Consider the following 21,682-nt stretch of genomic DNA (forward strand, 5'->3'; position numbering starts at 1 on the left):
ATATATATATATATATATATATATATATATATATATATATATATATATATATATATATATTTGAATGTGACCTATACAGAATAATTATAAAATGAAAAACCATTTACATACATACGTACAAGATAATTAGAAGATAAAAAGAGATCCAAATCTCTTTTTAAGGATATTGGAAAAGGAAGATTTGACCCAGAATGGGGCTTGTTGTTTGTTCTTGTAAAAAACGCTTACCAAAGAGTGATTGCGCTGATAATATCTTAGCACTAGCTAGAGCAAAAGCATGCTTCTTCTTTACCATATGCAAACAAAAATGTAAACTGTGCAATATCAACCCTTTGTGCCATCTTCCACTCAATCAATCTCACAATTCCCACCTCACAATTCTCCTTTTAAAGAGGCACTCCTCCCCTAAAATCTCACAATTCCTACTTGGTTCAGTAGCAGTACTCTAGCTGTAGCCATGGCTTCCGAGAAACTCACTGCCACCATTTTGATCCTATCCCTCCTTTTCTTCTCAACATTCTCCAGTGCTTGCGGTCCTTGCCAACCTAAGACTCCCCCAACAGAACCAACTTGTCCCAGAGACACATTGAAGTTAGGAGCCTGTGCTGACATCCTTGGACTTGTTAATGTTGTTGTTGGAAGCCCACCTTATAGCAAGTGCTGTCCTCTGCTTGAAGGCTTGGCTGACTTGGAAGTTGCCTTGTGTCTTTGCACTGCTATTAAAGCTAGTGTGCTTGGAATTAACTTGAATGTGCCGGTTGCTCTAAGCGTACTTGTCAGTGCATGTGGCAAATCTATCCCTCCTGGCTTCAAATGTGAATGAAAAATATAATTTCTGGCCCATATTGCATTTGTTTTGTGTAGCTTGTCAGTGTTTTTGCAAAACGTGATCTTGTTGTTGGGTTTCTATTAATGCTTTCTTCTTACAGTTAATGTCTTAGAGGAAGGGCAATGTTACATTCTGTGTGATGTGTTCCAATAACCAGGCAAGCTTGTTTGCCTAGGTCTTGTGTATTTTTTCATGTTTATTGTAACCCCAATTTCTTTTGTATTACTTTACATTACTTGATCAATTGGGTTTGGACGTGTATTAGACATCTTGTTCTTAATTATTGCTTCTCGTTATTGTAATTTCTTCATTATAAACGAGACGCCTGATGAACCAATTCATAGGCAGAGAGGAAAGGAAGAGAGTAAATAAATGCAAATGGACTACAAGCTCAATAACCCTTTGGCATCTTGTTGATCATGCCCTCAGGAATTTGCGATAAGCTTCCTGTTGTTCAGGCAGGAATATAACTATAACAAAATCCATGATATATGTTGAAGATTATCATTGGAAAAGTAAACTAGTGGCAGCACAAATTTAATTGGCACAGTAGAAACACAAATGAATGATTATTGCAATATCATGGGATGGTGAAACTTGACAGATTCACTCAAGAGCTGCCTGCAAATTCAGGCAATATGTGGTTAGTGAAGCTCAAAAGCACAGTAGAAACACAAATGAATGATTATTGCAATATCATGGGATGGTGAAACTTGACAGATTCACTCAAGAGCCGCCTGCAAATTAAGGCAATATGTGGTTAGTAAAGCTCAAAAGATAAAAAAAAAAAATTCTTCCTGCTAACTTTATGCATCTGGTGTACCCTCTCAATCGGAGACCACTAGTTATATAATATAAAAGTCGTTAAAGAATAAACTGGACCAATAATTTAAGTCACTGGACCAATAATTTAATTCACTATATGAAGTTTAAGAAATGATTAATATTATTATATAATTTATTTTTTAAAGTAAAAGGTTTTTAGACTATAAACTTGAATAAATTTATACTATATTTTATTTAATTTTTATCAAATAAATGAGAATAGTAAAATTTAAATATTGATTGGTCATCAAGGCTATGATATCATGTTAAAAACTAACTCAACCTAATAACTTAAATTTTTAGGTGAGATCTCAAGATATAATTTATATTATTCTGTAAAAATATATATGTTATTGTTGCATACACATACATAAAATCATACTACTCTTTGAATATATTGTCAACGAAGATCAAAGTATGAAATTGATTTGTTAGGAGTTTATGAGGTTGAATAAAATTCTTATAAAAGGTAATGACAAAGACATTAAATAAATAAATAACACATACACAAACCTTATTTTTTCTTAGTATATATCATGCAATTTTTTAAATTATATTATGAACATCTATGTTTTAAAAATATTTTATTATTTCTCAACCTATTTGGTTATTGTTAATGATATGTTTATATATTAATAATGTCTTTTTATTTAACCAAATTTATTAAAATGATTGATTCTAAAATTAAAAATTATTTATTCAATTAAATTATTTTAAAATAACAAGTATCTAAAATATATCCGATGGATAATAGAGAGGTGATGTTATTGTTTTTTCATTTGAATATAATTATGGTTATACTATTATATATCTGAAATTCATAGATACCATTATCATAAATAGATGTGCATGTATTATTGGAGGGAGGGCTATTGGAGAGAGGGCTATTAAGGCCGTTTTTGGAATCGTGTTTTTTAAATATTTTAAATATTTTTTTATTAAAAATTATTTTTTTATATTTTATATTTTGATGTGCTAATTTTAAAAATAATTTTAAAAAAATAAAAAAAATATTATTTTAATATATTTTTAAATAAAAATTACTTTAAATTATAAATACTATCACAATACTAAACACAAGTAAAAGTTACTGCAGTGATGCCGGAATACAATAACCATTGTTTGTACGAGCTCTCATACTCATATTTAAAGATAGATTTTTTCTAGTCCAAATAATTACTAGTACAAGTCTCATGCTGGGAAAAGAAATCTTAACGTTATTAAAAAAGAGTGAAAAGAGGCCACTGGTGTGCTTTAAGAAAAAGAAGAAAAAAAAGTTGCGATTCGAGTTGGCTGCATTAAATAAGTTGGTTTTATCTAAAAAAAAAAGAACAGAGAAAAAAAAGAATGATAATGATACGAAAAGAGTGTTTATTGAAAGGAAGAAAACAAAAAGCATGTATTTTAATTTAAATATATTTACAAAACTCATAAACCGTAATTTATGAGGGCATTATTAAAAATAAAAAAACAAACTGAAAACACATGCGAGTTCTAGGCTCAATATATAACTTAATTCGAAAAAACAAATCAATTAACAAAATAATAATAAAAAATACCAATAAATTCAAGTTAGCTTATCAAATCTTCTAACTCAGATCGTATGAATGGGAAAACAAAATAAAAGGCAAGCTAGGGAAAGCTATGAAGCTAAATGCAAAAAAAAAAAAAGTTGATGAACACCAAAACTAGAAAAAATTCAAATTTAAAAAGATTGAATCCAATAAAAGTCTAGAGCAAACCCTAATTAAATGGACAAACTCATGACCACCAAGATAACCTCATAAGAATAAATTTTAAAAAAACATGAACAACAACTTCACAAATTTAAAGTATTAAAGGATAAAATTGAAGAAGAAAATCAGTGTTAAAAAAGAAAAAAAAAGATCGATATCACCCGGGTTAACCTTTCAAACCTGTAACTCAGGTCATAAGCTCAATGTAACCCAACCAAAAAAAACCATGACCCTCAATTCCTAAGGTATAAAAAACAAACCTAATATTAGGGGTGTCATTGCATCTACATTTCATGTTGTAGGTTCATTTCTAAATACAAATTTTTAAAAATTAGTAATATAAGTCCAACTCATAAGTATTTTTAATATCCATAGAAGACTTAATTTTCAATTTTTTATGAAATGTTGTTTCGGTCACGTTTCTAGACGCATTTAAATTAATAAATCGACCTGTGGATTAATTATATGCTCTTTCAAACTAAATTAAATCAATTTATATTAATGTAGGTGAGTTGGTAAAGTTAGGAAATATGAGAGATCTAAGATTCAAATAATAATCTAAATGCATTTGTTTTTTATTTATTTTTTTAAGTTAAAATTTTTTAGTTAGTCAAGTTTTTTAATAATTTAATTTTTTAAAAAAATTAAAATTAATTTTTTTATATTTTTTAATTATTTTGATGTGATAATATCAAAAATAATTTTTAAAAAATAAAAAAAATATTATTTTAATATATTATCAAGTAAATAATACTTTTAAAAACAGTTAGCATACCTCAATTATTCTTTAAATGGACTAGAGAGGTTTGTATTAATCCATTAGATTCGTGGATTTCACTATTGCTAAACCCATATATCCTCTGTCCAAACCTAAAGGGCCCAATCAGCCTTCTAGTATTATGCTTTCCCCGCCTCAAAGCCCAAATCATTTGCAAAATGTAATTGTCGGCTCTTTTTGATCCACCGCTGATGTAAGTAGCGTTTGAATGTTTGCTCAAAATTTCAAAAAGTTGTTTGTTTATAGATAATTTATTAAAAAAATAAATAAATAAAAAATTTTAAGTTAAAAGTATGTTTAATAAAAATAGCTCAAATTGTTTTTTTTAAATATACTGCATAAGTTAGAATATGAGAATTAAAAGTTTAAAATTTTATTCAATTTTATAACAAATTATAATTTAAGTCAAAATATCTTTAATCAAATATTTTTATGACTCTAGTCAAAAGTTAAAAATTAATTTAAATAACATTAAAAATTCATTCTAAATGAAACTTTGAATAAAAAATAAAACTTATAAAATAAATTTTTTATTTTATTTTTTTGAATGTGATTGACATAAGAATATTTCAACAATTTCATGATATTAAACATTTTATTTGTAAAAAAATTAAATTACATTGTCTTTGTAAAAATCAATTATAACCACACTTCCTTGGTTGTACCAAATAAAAGTCTATTTGAAAGTGTGACAGATGTTGTTTTTTAAAATGATTTCTGCTTGAAAATATATTAAAATAATATTTTTTTTATTTTTTAAAAACAACACATTAAAACAATTCAAAAACTCTACAAAAATAATTTAAAACTAAAATATAAAAAACATGATTAAATCACAAAGACAAACAGAATTATTTTCGTTGGCATCATTGTTGTTAAAATTATGAGTTGACTCGTAAAATCATACGATTTTACGAGTCAACACGTATATAACGTATAAAATCAGGTTAAAAACTCGAAATTGGTCAAATTCAGTTAAAATCGGTGAAACTCAGTAAAATCAAATCGATTTTATGAGTTTGATAAAAATTAAAAGATTTACTGTCTCCCTATTCGAGTTCTTTGACACTCCACTCCAATAGTTTGTGATTGAAAGTTTAATTTTACATTTCATCATGTGATAACTTGAAAGTTTAATTTAGAATTGAATTTCTAATTTAACCATATAAAATATTAACATAATAAAATCAGGTTGATTGAATCAAGATTTTAGTAGCTTATTTAACTTCACTCAACTTCACTCAACTTGATTCAATCAGGAATTTAACTATATACATTTATGTTCTCTCTTTTTTTTTTTTGAATTTGGTCCAACTCTCTATACTATACATCCTTGTTGATGCATATATTAATTCTTGAATAAATTATTTGTTTTAGATTTGTTAATTTTTAGTTAATGAAATTCTATGAATATAATTATATTTTTAAGATATTTAAATCATGTATGAATTTTTATTTGAATTGTATATTTTAAGGTGTTTGGACATTTGTATTGTTTATTTTATTTTTATTTTTATTGTGTTATATTATTATTTATTATTTTACTGAAATTATCAATATATAATCCATTAAAGTATTTTTTTATAATTTTATAATTTTACAATTCAAATCAAATTTATATTATAGTTAATATATATATATATATATATATATATATATATATATATTTTTGATAATCTTGGTTGGCAACTTTTGGGAATAGCGCCATGCGAGGGCGCCACTGGCAATTAGAGATTAGCTTTAGTGTTTGTGTCGTCGTGAGGTTTGATTATTTTTGCATAAGAAATAACATTTAGCCATAAGCGTGTTTAAAAAAAAACAATAAAAATAATAGGCAACAACACCAAATAGATCAACGTGTTTTTTTTTTAAATAATCTTGAAAACTTGAAAAAAAAAATTCAAAAAAATATCAAACGATATAGCTTAATTCAAAACTCGTTAAACCAATATGATGAAATGAGGTAAAAAAACTTAAAATCAGTCATGGTCAACCCAAATTAGTATAACAAAACTATAAACCAGGTAATTAGAGTCGAGCCAACCTGAAATATCTTGTCAAACTCGTAACTCAAATCATAAGATTGAAATAACCTGATAGAGAAAAAATAAAGAAAATTATAAAGCACATTTAAAAAAAAATGTTAACTCGTGCTAATTTTTTAAACTCGTGACACGGGTCATTAGACCCAAAGCACCGTATCTGGAAAAAATTATAAAACTCAATTCTCAACCAATTAAATATTGAATGATGAAATTGAAAAAATAATTTCAATTATATAAAAGGATTCAAAATAAAAAAATAGCAATTAAAAGATCGATGGTCAAAATTGAAATAACAAAAATTATATTTTATTGAAGAGTGAAATTGAAAATAAAAATCAATTTAGCAAGAGAACCCAGAAAACAAAAAGAATGAGAATCAAAATTGACATAAAAATAAATAAAAAATTTATCAAATAGTGAAATTAAAAATAAAAATAACTTTATCAAAGGAAAAAAATAAAAAGAATGAGGATCAAATTGAAAAAAATAATATACCGTAAATTTGGATTAAATGATGAGATTGAAAAAAAACAAAACTTTTACAAATGGGCAAAAAAAAAAAAACCTAGAAACAAAACAATGACTGAATTGGAAAAGTAATACCATGAATTTGTATTGGAGAATGAAATTAAAAATTAATAAAAATTTTTCAAAATGGTTAAGGAAAAAAATAGAAGTTAAAAGAATAAGAATTGAAGTTTAAATACTGACGACAAATAGAGTCAAATTGTAGTTTTTACAGGAAGGGAGAGAAACAAATAAAGGTTCATCAATGACAAATTATCTCGCCACCAGCAACACGCGTTGCTTCAAAAGGAAAAGGATACGATACTTCTGACGACAGTGTATAATGATATTTTTGGCAATTGAAGACGTTGCACACACCGCCCAAAGTGCGCGGGTGCTTTTCACATTTTGGGAATGCGCCACACTCGTCTATACCTTTTGTTTTTTTATTTGTATTTAATCAAATACTAAATTGCTCTTGAGTTTACATGACAATAACAAGAAAAAAACACCATTGCTAAAAAGATAAAAAAAACCCCTTGACACATGTTTTAATATTTTTGCTTTTAAAGTATTTTCGTTATTTTATTGTGATTTTTTATTAAATATGATTAGATATCATATTGTCTATCATCTGATATGATAATAATAAAAAAGTATTATGAAAATATTAAATTGTCCCTTCATACTAATTAAATTTTTTTTTTAAATGGATTTTGATCATTTCATTATATTTTTAAAATCTAAAAAAAAATTAATTTGATAATAATGTGGACATTATAAAAATACTTTAATACTCCTCATAGACGGTTTTAAGATTTTTGGTGTGAAGCGTGAAATCATCATTATCTGCAAACAGTGTCTCTAAATATGTATCTTCATTATTTAAAACAAATTCATTAAAACCCCCAAAACCCCAACCATCTTACAAACGTGGAAGCTGAGCCAATATTATAGGATTATCCTATTGTTATTAAATTTTATCTAATTTTATGGATTAATTCAAAAACTTGGTTATTTTGAATATAATTTTTATACTGCGATAATAATAATTTTTTAATTTTTTTTATAAAAAATATATTAAAATAATTTTTTTTATTTTTTAAAATTTATTTTTAACATTAACATATCAAAATAATATAAAAACATTAAAGAAAATAAATTTGAAACAAAGAAGAAACTTAAAAAAATTAATTTAAAAAAAAACACTTTAAAAAAAATTCTTCATTTTAAAAAAATTAAAAATAATATAGTTAAACTCAGTTGAATTAATAAATCAACCCATAATTAATCAATCTGGTTAAAATTTAAGTAAAATATGGTTTAATTTTTTAATTTTTTTTAAACAATAGTGTTTCAATTAAAAAAAACAACTAAAAAGTCTGAAATTAAATTATTTTAGAGTAATCTGTGCAATTCATAACTAGGATTTTAAATCATTATAAAGATCAAATTTTATAACTATGAATTAGTGTAACCATGAGACGGTTGAACGGAAAGAAATATAAAAGTATAAATTAGCCCCAACAGAAAAAACAAAAATAAGATGAATAATAAAATAAATGAAAAAAGTAGAATAGTCTTTTTTTGTGGCCTTAATATACCATCTGTGTCCTTCCTTTCTTTCTCCACACCGAAACAGAGAGAGAAAATAAAACAGACGCAACAAACAAAACAAGAATCGAAGCAAGCAAGCCCGCAGGTGTGTTCTTCACACGTCACATTTCACTCTCCGCTCACTCTAGCCACGTCTATCTTTCCCTTAATTCTCGTGAGCCGTCGTCTTCCTTTACCACTCGGAAGAAAAAAAGGGAGGAAATCCGATTCATGCAATAAAACTGTACGATCACCATCCGGTGATCTCTCCGTTTAGTGTTCCTCCGGTTCTCCGATCTTATCCGTAGAGAAAAAGATATTTATCGAACACTGAAATTTTGAGTTTCCACAGCGCCAGTCTTTGTTGATTCGTAGCTGTTAGAGAGAGAACAAATTATAGAGATAGAGAAAGATGCAGAGGCTGCGGAGTCCACCGAAGCACAGGCACGACGGGACTTCGCCGCTGCCGTTAGGGATGGATTGGAGTCCTCCGCCTCGAAAATGGGTAAAATTGTTAATCTAATTTAATTACTTCGTTTAATTTCAAAACTAGTTTTTATTTTAGTCTGTTTTTTTTTTCTTAATTAGACTTCCATGGATTTTTTTATAATTCTTTGTAATTAAGTATTATCTCAGTATGAACTGATCAAGTAGTTGCTGAATTGTGATTTGATCGATGGATCTTGTCAACGCTGAGTTTGATTAAGAGGATAATTAAGTTTTAATTAGAACTAGTTTAGCTGTTTTTTGCATATGGAAAGTGATGATTCTTGGTATGAAGTTAATTTAGGCGAACCGGACTGGCATTCTATGTGACATCATGCCAAATCATCTCATTAATTGTATCTCGATTGAAACAACTCTGTGATTTAATTCGGCACGTGTTTGATTGGTTGTTTTCATTTGGCATGTGTGTCCTAATTTGGATCGCGTGTTTAGTATCGCGATCACAGGAAAACTCTGTAGGTTTACTATCGCATTCTAAAGAACCCGGTGCATCTTATTAAGTAAGAGCTGATTTAACAAATATAAATGGGATTTCTGGTTGTTTATTTGTATATTTTTCTTTGATTTTTCATTATTGGAATTGAGAGTCTTGCGTCTGCTGGTAGTACCATGCAGCATGCATCGACAAGTTTAGAGGTTGTAAATGAAAATGGTGTTTTTAACCAGGATCGATGCTTGAAGACTTGATAGGAAATGTGAAAATCTATAGAATGATGGTTGGAAGTTGTTGAATTTGTCAAGTCATGTTGTGAACAACATAGAGAATGGTATATTTGCATCCCTTATGTAGCTTTTGTTTTTTGTTTCCATGACTGATGTATTGATTTCTTTTTTTTTTAATGAGGTTTTGCATCCGTAACTGGCCTGTCATTTTGTGATAACAAAATGCACGTGGTTTTTTATAGTCTTCTTCTGCTCAATAAAAATTTTCAATGCATGAAAGGATAAGAATTCTTTTTTTTTTTTTGCAGAGTGCGCGAGAAACCATTTGGCCTCATGATCCTAGAACGGGATGGAGTTACTGTGTCGCTATACCGTCCTGGGTCGTGGTCCCAAAATCAAGAGATTCAGATCCCGTAGTGGTACTCAAATTGAATGATTCTCCCGTGTTTATCTATACCAAGGGTTAGATGTTGTTATTATGCTATCTCCATGGATTTGTTGTAAAATGATTTAGATTGGTTACTTATTTCTGGGAAGCTTCAAACAATATGGACATCCAATACTATGGTTTACCTTCCTGTAGGGAATAACCAGTTGAAGTTTCCAAAGCATGCTATTGTAGTTAAAGAGGTTAATAGCATTCATTGTTTTTCTATTTGCATATTTCATTCCATCAGTGCAAGAATTATTTTATTTTCATTTTATATCGGTAGGTTTTAGTTTTTTGGTTAAAAGCATTTTTTGTTACCTTAATATATCCAGTTTTCTTTGTTTGGGAAGTGCATAATGTGTAATTTGTTGAATTCATTTGCCAAATGTAACTGTATTCTTTCCAGAATCTCAGTGAATTCATCTGGGTTTGGATTCTTGTATCTGTATATTGTGCCTGCGCTTATGTGTACATGTTAATGACTATGCACCAGCTTTGAACATCTTATGTTAACATTCTTAAGGGGCAGTTTTACAGGGTTCAGGTGGGTTTACAATCACCAGAAGGGGTTACAACCACGCGTGGAGTGTTGAGAAGATTTAATGATTTTATGAAGTTATTTACTGATGTAAGTACAAAATTTCTATTCCATTTTGCTACATTAGTTAATCCACTTTGTTAAGTCAGGGTACTTGAACAATTGAATTACTTAAGTAGTCAGGGCCATTTGGCATTCTTTATGGGAACTAGGTCCTGCACCTCTTATATTTGCAATTTGCTATCTTTTGCAGCTTAAGAAGGCATTTCCTAGAAAAACTCTCCCACCAGCCCCACCCAAGGGACTTCTGCGTTTGAAAAGCAGGGCACTCTTGGAAGAGGTACATAATGTGTTTTGGACTTTTTTACTATATCTGTTTTTACTTATTCTTGATTTTTGCTTATCACCAATGCCACTTCGTTCTACAGAGGCAAATTCCCATAACTGCTGATATAAGCCGATTACATCATTACAAATATCTTTTGGAAGAATTAGCTGTGCTTAAGTTGCTGATTATAAGTGGAAACCAAAAACTATATAATTTTATATATTTGCAGTTATAGCAATCTAAACACTTATTTTTTAAGCTGGATTTTGGTATAGTTGCGAGATAATGAAAACTGTAGGAAAAAGAGGATTTTGTTCAGACTTGGCTAGTTAGTTTATTTAATTTATTTGGAAGTTAATAAGAAAACTTCATTTCGTTTGCATTTAAATGACCAATATTCTTAAAAGACTTAGTTTTGTTGCAGAGAAGGTACTCTTTGGAGCAGTGGATGACAAAACTGCTGTCTGACATTGATTTATCAAGAAGTGTTTCAGTGGCATCCTTTCTTGAATTAGAAGCTGCTGCGAGATCTTGTATGTTTCATTTTACCTCCTTTGTATGTTTAAGTAAAAGTGCATAATCTACTCGAATCTCAACTATTTTGAAAACAGAAGGGTTTTTTTTTTTTCCTTTAAGAGTTAAATCTTGCTTAACATTTCCTGTATTTTTTTCAGCATTCCAAGATGTAAATCAGCAGTCATCAGAAGCAAGTCCCACCGGTGATAGTTCAACTTCCTCGCTTCAGATACCTCCAAATTTAAGTTCTCTTGCTACCGGTTCATCAATCGCATCAGATTATGGTAGTGATACTGCTTATGAAACATCTGATCTTGGAACACCTAGGTTAGAAAGAGATGAAAATTTTGGAATTGGCTTGGGGGATCTAGCACTGGATGAAGATCTGACCAGTCCTATGGAAAAACTTGTGAAGTATGGCATGTCAAACATTGATGAGGGACTGTTTATGGGACAGACTATTCTAGAGCAACTAGAAGGTCTTCCTAGGCACAGACCACATGGTGTGCATATAAAAAATGTCACAGCGAAAGATGTATATAATGGAAATGCATCCAAAGCTTCATTTTTTCCTGGAAATGGGATGGAACTTTTCTCTGAGCCAGGGCCTGCTAAGGCATATGGTCATGTTAGAAAGTTGTCCAGTGAGAGTGTTGGAAGTGACGGAAGTTCTCTACGAGGAAGTGAATTATCAAACGCTGGGATACCAAATTCATCTGGTGATGGATCTCTTGATCTTCCAGGAATAGCTGAGGTATTGAGCTCTGCAGAAGTTGTTGGTAATGCAGAGCTGCAGTTTTCAGGTGATGCACACATAGTACTTCCAATGGATCAGCGTCATAAAATGAACAGGGTTCTATTAACGATGCAGCGGAGGCTAGTCACAGCTAAAACAGACATGGAAGACCTAATATCAAGATTAAATCAGGAGATAGCCGTAAAAGATTACCTTACAACAAAGGTATGTTGAGCATAATTGTATGAGCTTTGCATATGCCACCTTTTTGTCACATGTTTGTAAACTGTGAACTGAATGGGTGCAATTTGTACTTCATGCTTCATTGTACACTACAGTTTTAAGGTTTTTACTTCTATGCAAGAGTGTAATAGCTATTGAACTCTCAAAGATTCAACTTTTGGCATGTCTTTTGATGTTGTTCTTTTATATTATTCATTGGGTCTCTTCAGGTCAAGGATCTGGAGGTGGAACTCGAAACTAACAAACAGAAAAATAAAGAAAATATGCAGCAAGCTATTTTGATTGAGAGGGAAAGGCTCACCCAAATGCAGTGGGATATGGAGGAATTGAGACGGAAATCGTTGGAAATGGAATTGAAATTGAAGTCAAAAGAGGTTACATATTAGCCATCATTCTGGTTTCAAAGTTTCACTTTTGTTTTTTATTTCCTTAGTTTCTTTTGGAGATTCCCCGCGTCAAGGGAAAGATGGTCCTTTCAATGACTTAAATTCAGATTATGATTCATGTAACCATTACAGGGTGAGCAGTCAAGTACAGAATTTCAAATGGCATCTACCGACCATGAGAAAGACATGGTACTTGAGGAGTTGGATGCTACTAGAAAGCTACTTGAGGATCTGTCTAAGCGATATGAAGAACTTGAAGCGAAATCGAAAGCAGATATTAAATTTCTTGCAAAAGAATTTAAATCCCTTAAAAATTCCCAGACAACATTAAAGCAGGAGCTTAGTCAATCACTGAAGGAAAAATCTGAAGTTGAGGTTGTTTATGCACTCCTATTACTGTACCATTGCTTTATATCAAGTTTTTTGAGAAATTCTCATCTTATGGGGAGCTACATTATATAATATTAACTCACACAACTAGCCTCAAGTCCAGGTCAAATTTCAAACACATTGCGTGCTTCTGTCAGTTATCAAGTCCCAAGCCAAATACATTGTTTTTTTATTAAATTATTAACCAATCAATTTGGGGGGTATATCTTGCTTTAATTATTACTTTCCTATGATTTCCTGCCATCAGTTGTCTCAGAAAACTTGCTGTTATGTCTATATGCCTTCCAGTCGTATTCCTGTATTTTCATCATTTCAAAACATCTTTTGACTCGGATTGATATTTTGCCTTTGGTCCCAACTACTACAAGTGATTCATATTCCACTGATTCTATGCTATGTTTTTTTCCCCCAGAAACTTCTTCACGAGGAAAGAGAAATGAAGGAGCATGGGAAAATTGCTCGGAAGAAACTGCTACATGATTGTAGGATTCTGTGTGACCAACTGCAAGAATGCAACGTTAATTTGTTGAGTGAAGATGATAATTTTGTTGTGGACTTTTCACTGGCAGATGCTTTGGATTTGCTGACCACATCTGATGATCAAATTGGCCATCTATTAACGGAGGTACTTTCTATTTCCAATCTGTTTCTTATTACTAAATAAATCTGCCAATTACTTTCTTTCTATTTTTTTTTTTTTGGGGGGGGGGGGGGGTGTTAAGTAAACAGAATCCTCTTTACTGTAGAACCATTAGCTTTAGGTTCTGTCATTATTTAAAAGGATACCTAGACTTGATCTCCTCCTACTAATACTATCAAAGCTGTATTTAGTAATTAGAAGCACCTGTTGAATATGAATTTAAAAGTAGGTTTCATCGATTCCTTTTCTGTCTTACCTACATTGTTTTTCCCCGAATTATTGGTTAGGCACAACAATTATTTGAAGATGATAAAATCACTGCTCCTGACGACAACTTGAGATCAACCGATGATGAACTGAGGAATATGTTGGCAAATCTCTTCACTGATAATGCCATGTTGAGGAAACAGGTGAACTCTACTATGCGACGTGCTCTTAAAATGGGCAGCATCTCTAGGAGTAGTAACGACGGGGCTCCTTCAAGTAATAATCATGTAGAAAGATAAAAAGTATAGTCGAATATTAAATAATGTAATATTTTTTTTAAAAAAAAGTAAAAGGCGTCTTTCAAAACTATAATAGGATTAGAGGTAATGGATGTGACCTGTTTTGCACAGTTCATTTCACTAAACCAGAAATTAACTCGATGTAATTGTGGTTTCACGTATTGAGTTGTCTGAAAGAAATTGCCTTTCCAGAGCTGTATTTTTATTTATTTTTAACTGGAATAAAGAGAATAAGCATCAAGTAAATGTAATACATGTCTATCTCAGAACTGTTCAAAGTTTCAGAGTATGAGAAATGGATAATCTGGCTGTGGCATTGATGCAAAAAAATTCGTTCATTTTGCCCCAAATTGTCCTCGGATTCTTATCATGGCTGGGGTTGGGGATGGTCAAATGGTTCGAAACCTATCAGTTTGGCAGGGCACCATACTGAGTAGGAGTGATCATTTTCGGTTCGGTTCGGTTTTTACCTTTAAAAAACAACCAAACCGGAAGGCAAAAAAAAAGAAAAATAGAGACCCAAACCGAACCGGAACCGGTCAGAACCGACCGGTTTCGGTTCGGTTTTTTAGGTCCAAAACCGGAAAAACCTATGGTTATTTTTCTGGCTTTGTAATGGGCTTTTAATGGGCTTCGTAATGGGCTTTTAGTGGATTTCTGATGGACTTATAAATGATATTAATAATATCTAATTTTCTTTAAAAATTCCAAAGTATATTTAATTTTTTTGCCACTAAATATTCATTTATATTAAGTTGTTATTGTCAATTTTGTGTTCAATATATTTTTTGCCTTTCTAATTTTTTTCTCCTGCTTCAAAAACATTTAAATAACACATAGTCACACATCAATAAGTTAAAATCCAAATTAATCCAAATTACAAACCAATGCCTTCAAAGGGCTTAAAGAAAAAATAACAAATAACATTATAATAAAACAATATTATATACTTGTAGGAGGAATTTTGACTTGGTCAACAACCTGAGGCAAGATTAAAGTTTCATTAACGATAAATATCAAAGATTTGAATAAAAATTTGCCATATAAATAAAGAGCACAAATCCAGCAGTAGTATAGCTTATTAAGACCAGAAATAAACTGGCATCATCATTCATGAAGCCCAATATTGTCAACATAATTATCCATCATAAATCAAGCCACACTTAACATCAGCACTAAAATCAAAATTGTGCATTACCAATACCTTTTTCTTTATAATCAATCTTACCAAACCCGACTTGCAGAGGAAAGAACTAGTTGCACCTACTCTAGCAACAATAACCAAGAAACAGAATTATATCTTGGGTTCCATCAGTTCCATTCAGAATTGATGTAGATCAAACAATCAAATCTAGAACCCAACATAAAGCAAGAAAACAGTACCTTATCTGTGCCATAATATTGAACTATGTTTTCATGTTCAAACCGACTTAAAAGAGCAATCTCCTGAAAACGACAGGGAAAGTAAATGATCAGGAAAATAAAAACAAAGTTGTTGGTAAAAGATCAAATCCAGTTATATACCTCAGGATAAATTATTTTTTGTTAGCAAAGGGTAGAGAATATTGACACACCATAAAATAAGATAAAGATTATCTCACCTGCTCAAGTTGATAAATACTTTGTTTTCCCTGACTTCCCTGATCAAGCAGTGAAACCTCTTTGACAGCAAAAAAGAATCCATCGCTGAAGGAGATAAACAACCAATAAAGCACAGTTTACATGAAATCATTTCTTTTGATAAGCAAAGACACAAAGCATAACATGAGTTTCTTCAGAAATTCGCCATTCCAAGCCACACTCAAAGAGATTTGAAAACTATTTTCCCAGCAATCGGCCAATCCATCTTTGTCAGACTATGTTTCAAGTTTCAACTCATATAAACTAATTCATAATCATGCAATATCTCAAAGCTTAAGCCACAGTAAATAATGGGGTCAATTTTCAAAAAGCTAACTTCAAATACAAACTTTTGTTGGCAGTTGCAAATTCCAATCTATCAGTGAGAAAGAAAAGAAGGAAAAAAAAATGAGGACATATTGTTTGCGATTGATTGTCTTCTGAGAATCTGAGACAGGGACAACGATTCCAATTTCCTTTGCAAATTGTGTTCTTTCGTCCACCTTCATTTTTACATTGTTTAAAATAATTAACACATCAAAATAGAAAAATAGAAACAATATAAAATCAACAAGCAACAATTAATTAAATCTGTAATTACATGACAAGATTACCTGAGCGATGTAATCGGCTTTGATAGAAGCAATAGATTGAAGAAGATCTGGAAGTGGTAACAGTTTCGCCACCTCACACGCACGACGGTTTCTTTCGAGATTCGAAGAATGGTCGTCCGAGAATAGCCTAAGCTCGTTGACTGGTGAAGAGGAGGCGGCTGTTAATGGGATTAGGGGTGATTGGAGGGGGCGGCTGTGTTTGTGAAGTGTGAAGGGTGAAGTGTGAATGAAGATTGAAAGAGTTGGAGGGGAGGGGGCGGCTGTATGAAAGGGAAAGCAAATAAATGGTCTGCTAGGGTTATTGAAAGGGAAAGTAATGGGAGGAGGCGGCCCGCTTGGTTTATATATTTTTTTTTCATTCTTAACCCGAACCGGTTCGGTTCGGTTCGGGTTGGCCGGTTCAGGCACACCAAAACCGGAAACCGAACCGAATCGGACATTTTCCTAAATATTTTAACCGGTTCAATCGGTTTTTTTTACCGGTTTGGTTTTTTCGGTTAAATCGGTTTTCCAGTTTTTTTGCTCACCCCTAATACTGAGAACCAAGTCAGGTTCGGTGACATCCAGGCCTGATGAACCACAAACCAGCGTGCCTTCTCAAAGCCATCTCTCAAATCAAAACATTGCGTTGGTCTTTTCGGCTCATTCCATGATTTACATTTTTTATCATGTGAGGCAATGACCTAAAAATTGGGGAAAATAGAAGAAAAGAATCTCAACTTCGATTCTAAGTTCGAACCCCAGTCCTTCGGATACATCCTTGTGTTAGCAAGGAACCAACCTCGAAAGCATTATGGAGTCGAAATCATGATAGGTCGGTCAGGCTGGCCTGATCTCCTTTTTTGGTGCAAAGAAAACTTAGAAGTCGAATCATTTGATTGCAGAAAAAGGTAAAGTAGCTTTTAGAAGCGAAACCCTTTCCATTTCATAGCATGAGATCACCGAAATGAAGAACTTGAGACGTCTAATCTAGACCACCACACGAATGGGCATGAGCTAGCCAGGCATATCAAATTTCTCACATGAAAAGCCAAGACATATATAGGAGGGTTGGAAAGGGGGGCCAGAACAACGAATCATTTAAGCATTAATCAACAATATCTAAACGAGTCTTTTCATTCATGACTTTCTTTTTCTCAAAACTGTCATAACAGCCTAAAAATGATTCAAGATCCCACTAGGAAAAGAATGATACAGGATGACCATTGTGAGGGTCATGCCCAGCAGCGGCAGCCTGAACTCGGCAGAAAAACATATCAACACATCATCACCGTTGGCTCAAGCGTCATCTTTTTCAGCTAAGCCAGCCCCAGCCTGAGCATATTCATACTCAAAAGACCTGTAAATTTCTTAAATTAGATCTCATCAAGTTCAAATGCAGACTGAAAATTTGTCCAGACGATAAAAACATAAAAGCTAACAACAAGAGTATAGCCTACATGGAAGCCAGGGGCCTAAAATGTCATGAGAAAAACAAATTTATTCCTGGAGAATTGGTGTTATTGTCAATCTTAAAGTTCGGCAGCCAAAATCTATCCTAAGACGGGGAAAACATTCAGTGGCCAAAATAAGAGACTACAGAGTAATTATAGATCATGCTTTTCCTGTCAATTTATATATACATTAAAAATGAATTCAGCCTCTTCTAAATTTTGTTGATTATAATAATTTCCTAGTGAGAGAAGAGGAATACCTGTCCTTAACAACAATTATCAATCTGGCGTGGCTCCACAAGGATATAAAGTGGCTTGCCATTGAGCCTGCACTGTCCCTGAAAGGCATTTCATTTGGCAACGAACACAATGTTCAGAGATCAATCTACCATATTTGCGGGGCAAGAAACGGAACATGAAGGTATTTGTAGGAGAAAAAAAAAACACAAAATACAAGGCGAAGACAAGCCATTACCTTGACCTCCCGCAATCCAATGACACATGCACACTCAACCACTTCAGCTTCCATCCGTTCTATGGAAACATTAACATCAAGCGTGAGATAAGTTATGCAGAGAGTAAACGAGGTCTAAGTAAACAAAATCAGAGAGGAGAAATAGTTTTAATGGGTAGAAAGCCAGTACCCAAGAGTCTTATTGCTGCTGACAAGGTCCCTCCTGTAGCTACCAGATCATCTATTACAATTGCACGCTCGCCAGGCTCAACAGCACCAACATGCATTTCTAGACAATCAGTTCCATATTCCAGCTCGTATGCTTCAGCAATCACTTCGCCTGCATATTCAGCATTTTGGAACACTATAAAAATAAGATTCTTGCTTAAACTTCTGCGAGAGCAGAGGGGAATGAATGCACCACGACGCATTAATTTACCAGCCAAAAGAGATTTTATAAGGACTGTTCCACAAGGAAATTCCCATATTCAAAACTAGAAGTAAGCTGCAGAAATTGAAATCTACTTCAAAAGATGATTTAAATTGCATGAAAACTCAAATGCTCTCCCTACGGCATTGAAGTTGATGGACCAAAACAAGCTACCCCTTTCCTCAACATGTAAAAAAAAGTACAGCAGAAGCACAGTTGCAGCTCCGAGCTAAACATGGAAGTACCTGGCAACTTTCTGGGTTTTCTTAAAGGAACAAACTTTGCACCAATAGCTAAAGCAATTGCTGGGCCAAACATGAACCCCCTAGCTTCAACTCCTACACAAAACTTGCCAACATGAGAAATTAATAAAACATCCAACATGAAAAACAATAGAGCCAAATGGAAACATCATTATCGAACAGCTTGTTTCCTAGAGGAGTAGTCAACAAAAACTTCCATCTAACCAAGAAATTCCCGGTGGTACTAGATTTCCTACGTGATAAAGACCCTTCAAAAAAACCACCAAAAACTTTGACTAAGAAATCTTGAAACAGCCTTTTATTTATGCAATTTGAAAGGCCAAAGTCAACACCCCACAGATGAGAAAATTAAATAAGCCAAAATCCAGGCATGAAACACAAGAAAATCACCAATTCCCATAATCCCCTCTTCCTTTGTCCCGGTAATTAACCACTTTTTGAAAACAAGCCCTCACCAAAAAAGAAGAAGAAGAGGGAAAGAAAAAGGAGGGTTGGCTAATAAGCTACCAGCAACAACAGAAATGCCCATGTCTCTATAGCGATCAACAAAGATATCCACTGTGTCCTTAAAAGCCTTGTGATCCAGCAACAAAGTTGTTATATCCTGAAACATTATCCCTGTCAAACAACAAAAAGCTTAGCAACCAAACACTGATACCAAGAGAAAGAAAACACGGAAAGAAGGAAAGAAATCAGACCTGGTTTAGGGAAGTGAGGCACCACCCTAATAGCTTCAGAGATGCCTTGTAGTCTTGGGTCACCTTTGAGTCCATTCTCTGCTGCAAACATTGTTTCTCTGCTCTCTCTCTTTCTCCCTCTTTCCTTAATTCTCGTCTACTCAAATGAGGTCATAGAGCTTGTGAAAGGGTGTGTTAATATAAGCACCTAAACACTTCGAAGAGTCACGGCCTCTCTTCTCTGCTGTCTCTGTATCTGTGAAATGGAATTTTGCTAACCAAATTGGAATTCTTTACAAATTCTTTTTTCCCTCCTAAACTGAGCTAAAGATCAAATCTTTCTCTTATCAATGCAATCTAAGAGAGCAAAAGATGATCAGTGTGTATTAAATACTAACTATTTTGTCTATTTATGTTGGCCAATCCAATGCACTGTTCTTGTGTTAGGCTAGCACGCGTTATTAAAGCACGTGCAAAACACTCTTGGTCACCCTCAACTTGAGCCCACATTTCCAGTTGCTTGCTTGACGCTTCCATCATCTTGTCCCTTCCTTTTTTTTTTTCTTTTTCTTTTTTCCTCTGGGATGTCTCATAGAGTAGATTTTTTTCGAAAGTATTTAATGATTTCACAATGAAAATAAAGACTTAAAGTTATTATATATACGAAATAATTTTTCAACACATATAAAATGTAATGAAATTTGTATAAGCATTCAATGATTCAACTTCTTGAGATTCTTTGAAACATATCAATTGGTGGTTTCAGGTCACATTTTTTTCCCAAGGCGAAAAGAGGAAGTTGGATTCGTATCCTGAGTTATGATTCAGGAATCAATTTTCTTCGATAAATGATGTTTTCTTGCTTGTCTTCAGGCAGAAGCAAGGGGAATAAATAATTATTTGAAGCATTGACATGTTACTCCCATTATTATCAAGCATGTCCTGGCTTATGTTGGTTCATCTAGGATCTAATCGACTCGTTTTTTATTACATTACAAACTGGGTTTCAAAAAAAAGTTAATCTGATAAAAATTATTTGGTATTTTTCTGAAAAATTCAAAAAAATATTATGTTAATTAAAAAACTTTTATCAACAACCCATTACACGTAAACAAGCCTTGCTCAAGTCATTCTAGATTCGTGTTTAAAGAATATGCTTCGAGTGTGAAACGAATGATTTTCATGAGAAGGAGAATCTAAGTTAATTAGTACATCAATCTCGAATTCATAATAGGTAGCAAACCCATCAAGAAATTCATACATCAAAAAAGTCCCTCTTGCGTGTAAACGAAATCTAATAAATCTATACAGATTTATTGGTGGTAATCTGCTTTTCACATGATGATTTGTTTCCTTGTGTGAAGTCAAAAAAAACACCTTCGTTGCGCTTTAAAGACGTCAACTATCCACAGTTATTCACCGGATTTTCTTGGTGACTGGCAATGCTGCAACAAGGAAACAAAAAAAACGTCGGAGAAGAATATCAAAATAGATCTCTTTTTTTGACCTGAATCACAGCAAATCATTGAATTAATGTCTTTCAATCCTGTAGTCAACCAATGATAGACCAGCCATCTGAAAAGCTTGCATGATTGTTGAAGGGTTTGTTAACTTGTTTCATTCACGGATATCGAAGTTTAAATCTGTCATGGTTAGAAAAAATAAAATCTTAAATAACACACAGTTCATGTATAGAAATGTATTTCGGATCTACTGAAATGAATCATCTTTTAACAAGGTCTTAGATGCCGGATAGCTTTAAATCTAACTAATTATTTAACCCGTGATTTGCCATGTGTTATAAATATTTTTAATATTTTAATAAAAAAATTAAAGTGAAAACATGCAAAATTATTATAAAAAAAAAGAACAAAATAAAAAATCAAAATGACAAGCATTGGGATTGAAAAGTAAAAAATAAAGAACTTTCATCGTGATAAAATTGAAAGCTAATAAAACTTTAACAAGAAGGCCAAGGAAATAAATTAAAAA

General features: G+C 32.2%; 3 protein-coding genes across 7 annotated transcripts; 2 read left to right on the forward strand and 1 right to left on the reverse strand.

The window, feature by feature from the left end:
- Nucleotides 1-387: 387 nt before the first annotated feature.
- Nucleotides 388-1,093, forward strand: LOC7458376 (14 kDa proline-rich protein DC2.15). Its single transcript, XM_002324833.4, has one exon. The coding sequence runs from the start codon at nt 458-460 to the stop codon at nt 821-823; it is 366 nt and encodes a 121-aa protein (XP_002324869.2). The 5' UTR covers nt 388-457; the 3' UTR covers nt 824-1,093.
- Nucleotides 1,094-8,335: 7,242 nt separating this feature from the next.
- LOC7465393 (PX domain-containing protein EREL1) lies at nt 8,336-14,450 on the forward strand. Of its 4 annotated transcripts, none has more exons than XM_002324832.4 (10): nt 8,336-8,821; nt 9,795-9,905; nt 10,446-10,544; nt 10,708-10,794; nt 11,207-11,315; nt 11,457-12,259; nt 12,487-12,651; nt 12,796-13,038; nt 13,466-13,678; nt 13,981-14,450. In XM_002324832.4, the coding sequence occupies exons 1-10, from the start codon at nt 8,729-8,731 to the stop codon at nt 14,197-14,199; spliced, it is 2,142 nt and encodes a 713-aa protein (XP_002324868.1). In that variant the 5' UTR covers nt 8,336-8,728; the 3' UTR covers nt 14,200-14,450. The 4 variants fall into 4 exon arrangements, with proteins under 4 accessions (XP_002324868.1, XP_024446343.1, XP_024446344.1 ...); XM_024590575.2 differs by having other exon boundaries at nt 8,783-8,821; nt 9,795-9,948; XM_024590576.2 differs by lacking the exon at nt 8,336-8,821 and having other exon boundaries at nt 10,454-10,544.
- A 3,062-nt stretch (nt 14,451-17,512) lies between these two features.
- Nucleotides 17,513-20,082, reverse strand: LOC7458375 (adenine phosphoribosyltransferase 5). 2 transcript variants are annotated; one of them, XM_002324267.4, is made up of 7 exons: nt 19,712-20,080; nt 19,521-19,631; nt 18,996-19,088; nt 18,511-18,660; nt 18,342-18,400; nt 18,127-18,204; nt 17,513-17,772 (listed from the first exon to the last, which is right to left on the reverse strand). In XM_002324267.4, the coding sequence occupies exons 1-6, from the start codon at nt 19,800-19,802 to the stop codon at nt 18,133-18,135; spliced, it is 576 nt and encodes a 191-aa protein (XP_002324303.1). In that variant the 5' UTR covers nt 19,803-20,080; the 3' UTR covers nt 17,513-17,772; nt 18,127-18,132. The 2 variants fall into 2 exon arrangements, with proteins under 2 accessions (XP_002324303.1, XP_052304983.1); XM_052449023.1 differs by lacking the exon at nt 18,996-19,088 and having other exon boundaries at nt 19,712-20,082.
- Nucleotides 20,083-21,682: the final 1,600 nt, after the last annotated feature.

The sequence above is a fragment of the Populus trichocarpa genome, chromosome 18, assembly GCF_000002775.5.
Source record: "Populus trichocarpa isolate Nisqually-1 chromosome 18, P.trichocarpa_v4.1, whole genome shotgun sequence".
Classification (NCBI taxonomy): Eukaryota; Viridiplantae; Streptophyta; class Magnoliopsida; order Malpighiales; family Salicaceae; genus Populus; species Populus trichocarpa.

What these genes read in the sequence shown, in the direction of transcription:
- LOC7458375 (XM_002324267.4), bottom strand. Translation starts at nt 19,802, where the DNA reads ATGTTTGCAGCAGAGAATGGACTCAAAGGTGACCCAAGACTACAAGGC. An exon ending in GGGCATTTCTGTTGTTGCTG is followed by an intron (nt 19,089 to 19,520) that starts GTAGCTTATTAG and finishes AGTTTTGTGTAG; the next exon opens with GAGTTGAAGCTAGGGGGTTC. An exon ending in TTGGATTGCGGGAGGTCAAG is followed by an intron (nt 18,205 to 18,341) that starts GTAATGGCTTGT and finishes AATGCCTTTCAG; the next exon opens with GGACAGTGCAGGCTCAATGG.
- LOC7465393 (XM_002324832.4), top strand. Translation starts at nt 8,729, where the DNA reads ATGCAGAGGCTGCGGAGTCCACCGAAGCACAGGCACGACGGGACTTCG. An exon ending in GTCCTCCGCCTCGAAAATGG is followed by an intron (nt 8,822 to 9,794) that starts GTAAAATTGTTA and finishes TTTTTTTTGCAG; the next exon opens with AGTGCGCGAGAAACCATTTG. An exon ending in AGGAAAAATCTGAAGTTGAG is followed by an intron (nt 13,039 to 13,465) that starts GTTGTTTATGCA and finishes TTTTTCCCCCAG; the next exon opens with AAACTTCTTCACGAGGAAAG.
- LOC7458376 (XM_002324833.4), top strand. Translation starts at nt 458, where the DNA reads ATGGCTTCCGAGAAACTCACTGCCACCATTTTGATCCTATCCCTCCTT.